Source organism: Ceratotherium simum, chromosome 18 (assembly GCF_057802395.1).
Source record: "Ceratotherium simum simum isolate JZ-2026a chromosome 18, ASM5780239v1, whole genome shotgun sequence".
Lineage (NCBI taxonomy): Eukaryota > Metazoa > Chordata > Mammalia > Perissodactyla > Rhinocerotidae > Ceratotherium > Ceratotherium simum.
The window spans coordinates 9,052,807-9,065,325 of NC_141917.1; the positions used below are offsets into that span (position 1 = coordinate 9,052,807).

General features: G+C 48.8%; 1 protein-coding gene across 1 annotated transcript in view; it reads right to left on the reverse strand.

Annotated features, from left to right (window-relative positions):
* Positions 1-452: 452 nt before the first annotated feature.
* Positions 453-12,519, reverse strand: part of DAP (death associated protein) — a 66,340-nt gene continuing 54,273 nt past the window's right edge. The window contains exons 3-4 of the mRNA XM_004427122.3: positions 3,897-3,939; positions 453-2,462 (exon numbers count right to left, since the gene is read on the reverse strand). Coding sequence (XP_004427179.1) covers positions 2,349-2,462; positions 3,897-3,939 — 157 coding nt within the window. The 3' untranslated portion in view covers positions 453-2,348. The remainder of the gene's footprint in view (positions 2,463-3,896; positions 3,940-12,519) is intronic.

The following is a 12,519-nucleotide window of genomic DNA, read 5'->3' on the forward strand; positions in this document are numbered from 1 at the left end:
GAAAACCTCGGGGTCCCTCCCAGCTCCGATTTGTGATCTCATTCTGGAACTTGAGGTTTAATAGTTGTGATTATTTTCTCTTAAGGTTTAGAGGAGAACTTTGGATGAAGGTGAACATGTCTTGTTCGTCAAAAGCTGCTCACAGCCCTCCTGGGCTTTCTATTACTAATTCCTTCTTAAGTCTGTCCCCAAAGGGCCTGCCTAGCACAGGGCCAGCTGCTGGGCCCAAGCAGGATGTTTTAATCAACTGTATTAAGACTTTCCATTTTACGACATTTTAAAGTAGATGATTAGACTTGAGGTGCCAGGTGTCTGACAGTTCGACTTTGTGTCTGGAAACAATTTGTGAAAATACCCATCATGTATGCACGCTCCTATTTCTGTTGAAACCATCTGACAGCGCTAGTCAAACGTAAAAGAAACATCTCTGAAATAAAAGAAAAAACAAACCATGAGAAGAAATGCAGGAGCTTTATTATAATCATTATTACTTTTGAAGTTAACAATTGATCAACTCATTCAGAAAAACATTTTGCTTCCAATGAGCTAAAGCCCACAGATACAGGCCAGACGTAGCTAAAAGTACATGAAAAATGCACCTTGGGAAACAGTACGGTGCCCCTGGCTGCAGAACTGGAAAGTATCAAGGATGCATCTGAATTTCCGTAGTGGAGGGGGCGATGGTCTGCATGGGCCTGCCCTAGAGCTGCCTGCTCTGAGCGTCCCTTCCTAGATGCCGGCTCCAGGAGGCGGGCTGGGAGGAAGCTGCTTGCTCAGTGGACCCACGGCAGCACTGCCCACCCAGTCTGCATCGCCAAAAGCCAGTCTCAGTTTATACCAACATCTCAGAGGTTAAGAACATATGACAACCCGGGGCCTTGCGGGTTAGACCCTGGCTTCCGCAAGTCAGTGAGATGGAAACCAAATGTTGCCTTTAGAATGCGAAGCAGCATGGTGTTTCTCCCTTAGGGAAGGGCCAGAGGTGGGTCTGCCTAGGTCTGCATCACTCTTACCAGTGGGCAGACGGGCATCTGATAACGGCATCAGAAAGGCTGGTGGTGGACATGCTGCTCCCAGCACCACCACTGACCTGCAGCTAATGTCACTACAGCAAGCAGGACGGTCGGGGCACGTCCTCTCCAAAAGCATCTGCTCTGGAAGATTTTAACATCTGAGTCCACGAGCCCTCTGGCTCTTCAGAAAAGCAGGCACTTTATAGCGTGAGCCAGCGAGCAGCCTAGGGCGCCTCTGGGCAGGAAGCGTGTACAGAAAGTGGAGGACAATCTGACGTGCCCGAGTGGACACGGGCCTGACGGGCCCAGGCAAATATGCTCTCGGGCAGAGGAATGCTGGACAGTTTGACTGATTGACAAACAGGTTTTCTTAGCTCAAATGGAATGTGGTGTTTCTACCTTTCCCCAGGGAGACAAAGGGCAGATTTTCATCTGGTCTCTCCACGCATTCAATGCTCTTGCTCTGGTGTTCCTGAATTAGCTATAAGTCTATCCCTCCACCTGGTCAGTGATCACTTCTAGAACTCAAAGGCAGCTCTAGCGGTGATTACTGAAAAAATGCAGGCTGGCCTCAGTTTTCCCGGTGGAGGCTGTCTGGATGGTGAGGCAGGGTGGGACTTGGGACCCACACTGAGAGAGCTCATTCAGGAAGTACTCCCTTCGGGCAAACTACCTACATTCTACTTTTTCAGCAAGATGACTCCTGGAGCAGAAGAGCCGTTTCAGAGATGCAGCTTTCCTTCGGCTCTCCTGGGAGTGCTGGTGTCGCCCTGGACGGCGGTCCCTCGTCACACCAGGAGGGAAATTGAGTGTTGCTGTCTGTTTCAAGTCTCCCCTGCTCTGCCTTTTGAACCTGCCACTGTAATTAGCACCCTCACTTCTTACTCCCCCCAGGTGTTAAGATTTTATTGTCCTGTTACTAAAAAGCATGAAATGATTGAGCCTTTCCCCCACCCTAATCTCATCTTCCCACATTTGTGCCCTCTGGGTTTTAAGACCACAGGTAGAGACTTGGGTGATGGCTGAAATGGAACTAAAGCTAAACTTTGAACAACTTCCTTTTACTCAGGGCGTGGCCAGTTCTGCTAATGGCACTTTTGGGGCACAATGATCCTCAAACGACACCAGCCAGGACTCCCAGGAAATAAGGTTTGGGGTCTGATCAGTTTCTAGTTTTAGATATGGAAATTTAAGGCAAAGGAAGGGGTGCTTTGCTTTGTCTTAGACTTCCCAGTGGAGCAGGATTCTGAAGACAAAGCCAGTTCTCTTTACTGGGGAAATACCAAAGGTTGGGGAACCGAGGCACGGCTGGTGAGGATGCTGGGTCCTCGCGGGTCACTTGCGAGGCTGCTGGATGTGCTGGGTTCTCGGGGACGAATGCTTGTCTATGGAGGCGTGGGGCTTCTGGTGAGCCACCTGGGCGGCCGCTGGGGGGAAATCCTTGTCGCCCTGTCAGGAGACACAGAAGGCACTGGCCCATCAACATGGAACAGCTGGGTATGTGCATGAGCAAGGCCCCAACCCAGAGTCCACCAGGGTGCAGGATGGCATGGGGAGCCTGCCAACAGGTAGAAGCCTGTCTCCTGGGGCTGTAGGGGTCCTGAAGCTCTGGGGAGCAGAAGCGAGCACTGAGGCCACGTACTATCCAGAAGGTGAGGATGCTCGCTGTCTCTGCCCCCATGAGATCAGTCACCATACGACTCACTGGGAACTAAGTGTGTTGGTGGCTTTCTTCTGCTAGAACTGTTCTTGTGATCTTTTGAATTGGGGGCAAGACAGAACCTAATCCAGGGTCTTCAGTTCAGATTTGCCACCACGGCTGTGAGGGGGGTCAGGGGCACCAGTCGGGAAGGAAACGCACAGGGCAGGGCTGAAAGCTGTGAGATAGAGTTGGATTCACCCCACTGAGTCTTGGAGAAGGTACCCGGCTGTTTTTCAGGGAGGAACTGCCTTCTTGTGCCAACAGGGCATGTGTGAGGGGGGCTGGGATCCGGCCCCCCTGGGCAGCCTAGAGCCATAGCATGCTCTGGCCGAGCCAACTGGCATGGGGTGACCTTGGACCTGTGTCGGTATTTCATTTTCTCACACGTAGTAGATGTTCCACCCATCTATCCCAGGGTCTCTGGATGGCTGTGGGAGCTGTCCCCAATATGTCATTTTCTTATACATCAAGTGCTAAGGGCTCGAACGTACTGTGAGCCACAGAACTATGGACTAGTGTGCCATCCCCAAAGCGGGAGCTTGCTGGGGGAGGTCTGTAGTTAAAACAAAATGTCGGGTCTCACCAGAAGAGGGGGGTCCCGAAACACAAAGGGTGTGAGATGAGTTTAGTCCAGGGGTTGGCAGATGCTTTCTGTAATAGGCCAGACAGTAAATATTTTAGGCTTTGTGGGTCCTACTCTCGGCCTCAACTGTTTAGCTCTGACACTGTTTCATGAAAGCAGCCACAGATGATACACCCGTAAATGGGCGTGGCTTCATGCCACAAAAACTTTATCTGTGGACTGAAATTTGAATTTCACATCATCTTCACATGTCATGACATACAATTCTTATTTTGATTTTTTCAGCCATTTAAAAGTGTAAAAACATTCTCCGCTCACAGGTCACCCAGAAACACTTGGCCGGTGGGTGGCTGGGCGACCCCTGGCCGAGTCTAAGAGAAGGGGGTCAGGTGAGGCGGGAGGAGAGAAGGCAGCTCCAGCTCTCGCGTGCGTCCCACATTGACATGATTTCATACATGCCTAAGGACAGAAGCACGCTCCATGGACACGGGACAACTCAGAGCCACCAGACCCCAGACTGGATGAACGGGGTTTAACAAAGACAGGAGGAATCGAGAGACCGCGTGCTGAGGCCCGGAGGTGACGGAACGGCTCTTACCCGGGCGATAACACCAGAGATGAACACGGTCGGTTTGGGCGGACTGGAAGACAAGAAGGGAAAAGACTGGTTAACAGAACAACTCACACGAGGGGGATGCGGCAGGCACCGCGAATGTGGACGAGGCTGGTTTCCGGGCGTGTAACAAACTGACCCTGAGGAGGAGGGGGGAAGCGGGAGCACACCTCTTCCTCTGTGTTACTGGGTGCAGGACACTGTGGAGCCCCCTTCTCCTGAGGCGACTTCCGCAAGAGCAAGAGAGGACAACAGACTGTAGCAAACAGCAGGCGAGTTACCGAAATGCACTTTCTTTTTGTTTTCATTTTTGGTTCATCCCCTCACTGCAACTGTGGGCAAGCCCAGTAGTTTTGGTTTCAAGAGGATACGGACATGGGCGTTTCTCTGAAGGAAGAAAGAAGCAGGGTCACACTGGATGAACGCGGAGACTGCAACCAAGGAGCTTCCCCGTCTGCTGGGCTGAGGGCTCCTCCTTCCAGAGTCCCCCCGGAGACCATGGCTTCCAGCAGCTTCTACCGGGGGAGATCCCAGAGCCAATGCAAAGCTCCTGGCCCCTATGGGACCCCGAGTCTTAAAAATGAAAGGCCCTTGTGAAGCTATTGCCCTTGTTTAACATCTTAAATCATACTGAGCTCGCCCACACTGTCACCAACACGGACAGGATGGAATACAGACCAAAGAATTCCATGTTCATTGTTGAAAAGCAGACAAGCCAAAGCACGTTAAAATCACCTGTAATTCTACCACCTGGAGATAAGCACTGTTAACATGTTGGATATCCTTCCAGTCTTTCTTTCTATGGATAGACAGACACATTTGTTGCTAAATTTTTTTTTCTTACAAAAAGAGTCACATTGTTTTGTAATCTTCTTTCTGCACTTAGGATAAGGTGAGCATACTTCCATGTTATTATATGCTTTACTATGCATTTTTTTATTGGCTGCATGCGTCAGTTTAAAACCATCAGAACACAGTTCCAGGTAGTACACAGGGGTGCACACCTCTGAAACACCTCGACCAGAGGTAAGGAGACCCGGGAGCGACAGGTGAATGCAAGGCCAGCCCGGCGAGGAGAGCTGTCCCGTGTCCATGGAGCAGCAGGGGCAGCTCGAGGAGGTGGACAGTTCTGCTTAAGGCCGATCTCGCCGATAGACAGAGCGGAATCCATCCCTCGAGCCGCCCAGCCCGCCTCGCACCGGCTCTGCTGCTCTGCTCCACTGCTGGGGGACCTTTGAAGGAAACCACGTGTCTTGTCTTGTTTTGCTGCAGGCAAAAGTCCCAGTATTCGCAGTTCACTGTTGACATCCCAAAGAGTTAGCAAGAACACCTGAAATTCCCCTAGGTAATTTCTGTTACTCCATGAGATTAAGATACTGCCAGTCTTGGGGGTCGGCCCGGTGGCGCAAGCGGTTAAGTGCGCGCGCTCCACTGCAGCGGCCAGGGGTTCCCCAGTTCGGATCCCGGGCGCACACTGACGCACTGCTTGGCAGGCCATGCTGTGGTGGCATCCCATATAAAGTGGAGGAGGATGGGCACGGATGTTAGCCCAGGGCCAGTCTTCCTCAGCAAAAAGAGGAGGATTGGCAGATGTTAGCTCAGGGCCAATCTTCCTCACAAAAAAAAAAAAAAAAGATCCTTCCCGTCTTACTAAAGCAGCACAGAAACGACCCCCCATGACTTTGGGTTTACTTAGCTTTTGTTGTGTGGTTAACTAGGTTGGATTTTTTTCCTTTTATTACAAATGTGATTTGGCTACAGGTTCTACAGCCAGCCAGAGATGAGTGAGTTCAGCTCAAGTGTCAGTCCCCTACATAGTATGACTGGATTCGTTTGGAATCCTGTTCCGAGACTGCTCCACACTCATAGGCTCGGCCTCCAGGGTATTCACCACCAAGCGTTTTCCATCCAAAGCATGGGAACCACGTTCTGGATTCTAACATACTATAAATGTTTTGGAAAAGAATATGGAAATGGCAGCACAAAAGTTTCTTAAGTTTTGAATGTTCCCTTAAAATGCAGGAAGCGCCTGAAGTTGAGATGGTTCCATTCTGATAACTAATTATGCAGTATCACCTTCCAATAAGGCATGGCCATCTTCTTGTAGCAAGAGTGCGCCATTACTTCAATCCTCTCCACTTTGTATTGGTTGTGTAACCTAAGCCAAGGCTCTGAAAGGCAGAAATAGAGACAGCTCTCTGCGAGCAAGATCTTGATGAGAAAGTCACCCACAGTGAGTGAATCTATCAGAATAAATATACGATACGGGAGATTAGCTCCCTCACCCCAAAGTGCGCCCCAAAAGATGGCCAAGGAAGCTTGGGCCATTTCATACATGTATATAAATATATATTCTCTCTCTCTATATATGTATATTTGTATGATGTATACATTCATTGTTGAAAAGCAGACAAGCAAAAAAAAGTTAAAATCACTTGTAATTCTATATTACTATGTGTATAAAACACACAAACATACACATTTACACACGGAACTGCACTATCAGAAAATTGCAACTGAATCAGTAGATCACTCTTCTTCCTAACCCCCAGTCTTACAGAGGCATTTACACCCTGACACGTCATTACTTAAGCTGTTGAGTTGTAACGCTGGTTGGATTCCGCTCATAAAGGGAGAGCGTATCAATGACCAGCAGGTTGGCCTCAGAGTAAAGAAATATGCTTCTGATAACAGTTGAGGTGATGGGTGGAGGTGAGCGGGGTGCTGGCTTGCTTTGTGAGCCAGATGTTTAGGGTATGTATGTTCTGTACAAAGTGGCTCTTTAGGTTTGAGGTGGGGGGATTTTTGAAACATTATACCTGGAATTCATAAACCACTTCTGGGTTAGGGGTGAGAAGAGGGAACAGCCGACAAAGTTTCTAAAGCAGTGGCTTCCCAAGGGGATGCATATACCCCAGGTGGACACTTTGCAAACAAATATGGAAATAGTAAATACTAAAAATTATAGAAGTCAGTATTAAAATTTTATATTAACATAAATATTTAAAAAATTAAGTTAATACTAAACAATTAAGAATTAAGAGTTCAAGCATCCCCTTTTCAAATCTTTGCTTTTGGTATATGTCTTAAAACGTATTCTGCTTCTTATCAGTGCATACTCATATGACACATTTATTGATGGGCAGCAGCCAAGACACAGCACGTGCAGCTCTAACACCGAGGGGCCCACTGGGGTCTTCAGGGAGCTGCGCAGGGGCTGGGGACGGTGTGGCAAGAAGACACTGTGGCCAGACCAACCTGTGTCCTGGCCACTGAAGCCTCCATTCCTTCTGCTGGGTGTGGTGTTTGCCCCGTCAAAGGGACTCGGGATAGAAAGGGTGTGAACTTGCCCTTGTGTGCACCCCCAGAGGGCTGAATCTGGCCAGAGGAGCAGGGGCAGTGAGCTGGCTTCAGTCACATAAGACTTTTGGGACAACCAAAGCCATGCACATTCCGTCCAATTAACCTGGGGCAAGGAGGTGGGGGGCCAGATCTCAAAACTTCATCCCGCATCTATGGGTACTGATAAGAAAGAAAGAAAAAGCCCTGCAGATCCAGCACGTTTGAGGGGAGGGTCTTGCTTTTAGATTGCACTTTTTTAAAATAAAACAACATTTAAGAATTGTGCTGCACATGCAGTCTTATCTAGCCTGGAGAGGAGACTCGGGCTGCGTTAGCTCTGGGCAGCTCCAGTTACACAATCCTTCTGAAGACAGAGTGTAAACTCTCCCTTTCCTTCCAGGTTTGCTTTAAAACCCCAGCTAGCTCAGCAAACAACTAATTTTTTTAAAAATGTGTATTTATTGGGGCTGGCCCGGTGGCATAGTGGTTAAGTTCGTGCGCTCCGCTGCGGCGGCCCGGGGTTCGCCGGCCTGGATCCCGGGCGTGGACATAGGCACCGCTCATCAAGCCATGCTGTGGCGGTGTCCCATATAAAGTAGAGGCAGATGGGCATGGATGTTAGCCCAGGGCCAATCTTCCTCAGCAAAAAGAGGAGGATTGGCAACGGATGTTACCTCAGGGCTAATCTTCCTCACACACACACAGAAAATTTTGTTTTATTTACCATTTTAGCAATTGTTAATTGTACAGTTCAGTGGCATTAAGTATATTCATAACATTATGCTACCATCACCACTATCCATTTCCAGAACTTTTTCATCATCCTCAACACAAACTCTGTACCTATGAAACAATAACTCCCCATTCCCTCCTCTCCAGCTCCTGGTAACTGCCGTACATTCTGTCCTATGAATTGAACTACTCTAGGTCCTTCATATAAGTGGAGTCACACAATATTTGTCCTTTTGTGTCTGGCTTATTTCACTCAGCATAATGTTCATCTATGTTGCAGCAGGTATCAGCATTTTCTTCCTTTTTAAGGCTGAATAATATTCCTTGTATGGCTAGACCACATTTTGTTTATTCATTCATCTGCTGATGGACCTTTTGGCTGTTGTGATTAACGATACTATGAACACGGGTGTACAAGTAGCTGTTCGAGTACCTGCTTTCAATTATTTCACGTACACGCTCAGAAGGAGAACTGCTGGGTCCTATGGTAATTCTGTGTTTAACGTTCTGAGGAACTGCCAAACCATTTTCCCCGGCAGTGTCACCATGGTGCATTCCCACCAACAGTGCACAAGGGTTCCAGTTTTTCCACGTCCTCTCCAACACTTGTTATTTTCTGTTTTTTTTGGTAGTAACCATCCTAATGGGTATGAAGTGGTATCTCATTGTGGTTTCGATTTAGCAACCAATTTTAAGAATCAGCTTCCTTGCAGCAAGGAATAATAAATATCAATGGGAAGTGATCCTTCATTCAAGGTCTTTATAACATAAAATTCCCTCCAAAACGGTCATCTTCTCTTCTCTACAACTGAAAAGGCCGTAATCGACCGTCAGGACATAGGGCAGCACCTGTGAAAAGGCGGCAGAAGCTGGCCTCTGGCCTCCTGTCTAACAGCAGCCTCTGCTTCACGGGGCTCCGACCGTGGCAGAGCGTGTGTGCTGGGCAGGCTGTCCTCAGGCTTGGCCAAAGGGCCCTGAGCTCATTGCCTTTTTCCATCTACAATTCATAGCATCTTAAATTGGCCAATGACTCTTTACTACATTTATACAGTCAAAAATTCTCTAAACTCCTTGAGATATGGTAGCTTAAACAGAAATTTACAAACAAGAAACCCCGATAAAGAGTCTGCTTGCAAAGCTGTGTTTGCTAAAACACACACATTTTAAATTCCATTCGGGTTCCATACAAAGCATAACCTACATTTCCAAGATTCTATAAGCTGTGATATCGGCTTTGAGGACTTATTTAATCTGATGAAAATCATTCTGACAGATGTTGTTTTGAGGAAGCAACATTACTTTCTCTCAGGAAACAGAGACAGTGAAAAATATCATTCCTGTCCTCCCCACATCCTCAGGCCTTTCGAGGTTTTTAAAATCACACATTTAATTTAAAGGAACTGCAAGCAAGGCAGAATTATCAGGGATTAGAGCTGTAATACCTCCTATACATCAGCAGAAAGTCTGCAGCCTCATCACACCTGCCCTACACAGCCGCTGAATGTTCACAGAGAACACATTTCCAGTCTTCTCCTGGTAAGGACCACATCAAAGGCTTAACAAGGGTCATTTGTGCCAAATGAAAGTTTCCTATTATTTATTTTATAAATTTCCTTGATGAATAAGGTGTATACCTTATTGGCATTCCAAACAGGCAAGATAAAATGCCATAAATGCTTAGTGAATGTGGGACCCCATGGAATGCAAACTCAGGACTGAGTTTGATAGTCCCATTTTTAAATCAAACTCCCCAGCCCTGAGGAAACACTTCGTATTTTTAAAACTCCCCTGAACTCTAAAACAGTAATTACTGAAATAAATTTCAATATATTTTAATTAACTCATATCCAAAGCACTACTAGTCTAACGTGTAATCAACAGAAAAATGACTCAGATTACATTGTTTGTTTGGGCCCTAAGACTTGATGACCTGGAGAGAGGGCACAGGTCCTGGGTGATGGGACATTTTCTGCCCAGCTCAAAGAGATGAAAACCGACCACCTCGTGCATTGTGGCTGGATGCGAGCCTAACAGTGGAGGCCTGGGCCAGCTTCCCTCCTATGTGGAATGCCAACACAGCCCATGCACAGCTCATGCCTTCGTGCCTCTGCAGACAAGGGGCTCGTGGGCCCTCAGGCGGCCTCTGTGATGTCTCCCAGGTGATGCGGTCTCTGGTTCCCTGCACTTTGCCCAGTGGCCCCTTCCCAAGTCTGGGCCTCTTCCGTGGGACAGACCTTCAACGTTTGAGGAAGGCCACCACTGGCCTCTGGGACACCCTTTCCCAGGCTAAAGGGCACGAACGCAAACTCCTCCACTATCTCGGTTGGTTTCCAGTGTGCTTTCTACAGTTTTGCACAGGACTGCAGCAGACACCCCAGATGTGCCCGCGCAGCCCAGACCTCTGCAGGACACATACGTTCCCCGTTCAGCCTGGGGAGGTGCTTCTGGGCTCCCTGGCAAGGACTGACCTGCCAGCAGTCCTCCCAGGACTGCGACGTAAGGCAATGTCGTGGCAGTGATCTGCACCTGCAGCCCTGCACCTGCCCTGCTCTCCCAGCTGGTTGTTTGGGCTCCTTTCCCTTCTTCCCTGAACCCCCAGGGAGTGCCAGCTGCCCCCTCAGCCAAGAGTAGGCTTCTAGGAAGTGAGGGATTCAACGCTGCCCGCCGGGTCAGCCTGTGCCTTCCCAAGCCTCCGGACGGGGCTTAGGGCCACTTAGTTATCGGGGAGGAGCATCTGAGGATGGGGAGACACACATAGCAATCAGGAAGACAGGGAATCCAGTCACATCACCTATCCCATTCAGAGCAGTCAAAATGGCAGCAAAGGCAGTACCGGAAAGTTCTAGTGAACAGAATCATTTTCATGTCGGCAGTTTTGATCCGGGTTCAAGGAAGGCCACTAAGTCGTCCTCTGCAAATACTTTCTCCTCTTCATGAAAACGCACTCTGAAAACATCAGCAGGCAGCTCTCATACAGAAGATGGGGATGCACAACCTCCACTGTGCTGTTTGTTCTTTATTTTCCCGAAAGGATGGGAATGATCCTAGATGATAATAGCTACTATTCACTGATCACTTCTGGTGGGCCAGGCCCTGAGGCAAGTACTTTACACAGAACTGTGTATCTAACCCTCTCAACCCTATGGAGTGGGAACTACTATCTCCTTTTACAGATGAGGGAACGGTGAATCAGAGAGGTTCAGGAATGTCCCTGAAGGTCGCAGAGTAGGTAAATGCTCAAAGTCAGACTAGGAACAAAAGCTGGCCAGGGCACTAGCCTGACGCCCTCATTTTAGGGCTGAGAAGAGGGTCATGTAGTGGCCTCCATTTTTGGGTTCTGGCTCCCGTATGATTTAGAGATGCAGATTTTTTTCTTTTTTTGTGAAGAAGATCAGCCCTGAGCTAACATCCATGCCAATCGTCCTCTTTTTGCTGAAGAAGACTGGCCCTGAGCTAACATCCGTGCTGATCTTCCTCCACTTTATATGGGATGCTGCCACAGTATGGCCTGACAAGCGGTGCGTCAGTGCGCGCCCAGGACCTGAACCTGGGCCGCCAGCAGCGGAGTGCGCGCACTTACCCGCTACGCCACGAGGCCGGTCCCGAGATGCAGATTTTTAAAGTAAGTAATCTAAATGTAATCAGAGTCCCTTATCCAACCGGACAGTACAATATATTCAAGTCTGCCTAAACATTTACTTTCTGACTTGATAATGGATTTTATAGAGTCTATTTTATGGATGGAAGAATGGCAGTTGGGAGAGGCTGAAACTTGTTCATGGTCCCAGAGGCAGAGCCTGGAGGGTGCGGGTCTCAGAGCTCTCAGCTCCGTGCCTTCTATTGGGTTGTTGGTCCCACCATCGCACACATCTCGGCTCCCGGGCTTCAGGAACAAAGCCCAGTCAAGGTTTCAAATTATCCATCAAGTCAAAACACAGTCTGTATGGTCCAAGGAGGTGGCCAGGAGGAAAGGCGGCAGATGGATGCCAGCCGCACACCGGCTCTCACGTCAGTCCGTGTTCGAGTCTTGGCTCTGCCAATGACCGGGGGGTGGGCTGGTGTCTGACCTGTCGAGGTGTAGCTTCCTCATCTGTAAAATGGGATAGCAGCGGGCCCTCCCTCACTAGTTGACTGTACAGACACATGCTGCTTAGCACACAGCAAACCCTCCATGAATGTCAGGTGTTGGGATGACGACACATCCCTGCTCCCTTCCAGGCACCAGCCCCACGCTCCCACACCTAGTCCAGTTCTGTGATCTTCAGAGCCCCCAGCCTTGTAGAATGACCCCACTTATCAGGGACAAAGGGCTTCAGAGGTAAGCAAAAAAAGGTCTGTGAACAACAAAACAGATGCCACCAAATCGAGGGACCTGATGTGAAGGAAAACTCCCTGGGCTCTCAATCTGATTTCTATCTTGACGTGATCTGAATGGTCTGCTTGTTCACTTTCCCAGCCCACTGAAGACAAGAAGAAACGCACAGCAGTGAGGAGGCCGGCTGAGCTTCCAGAGCGTGCTCTGAGGGGACAGGCT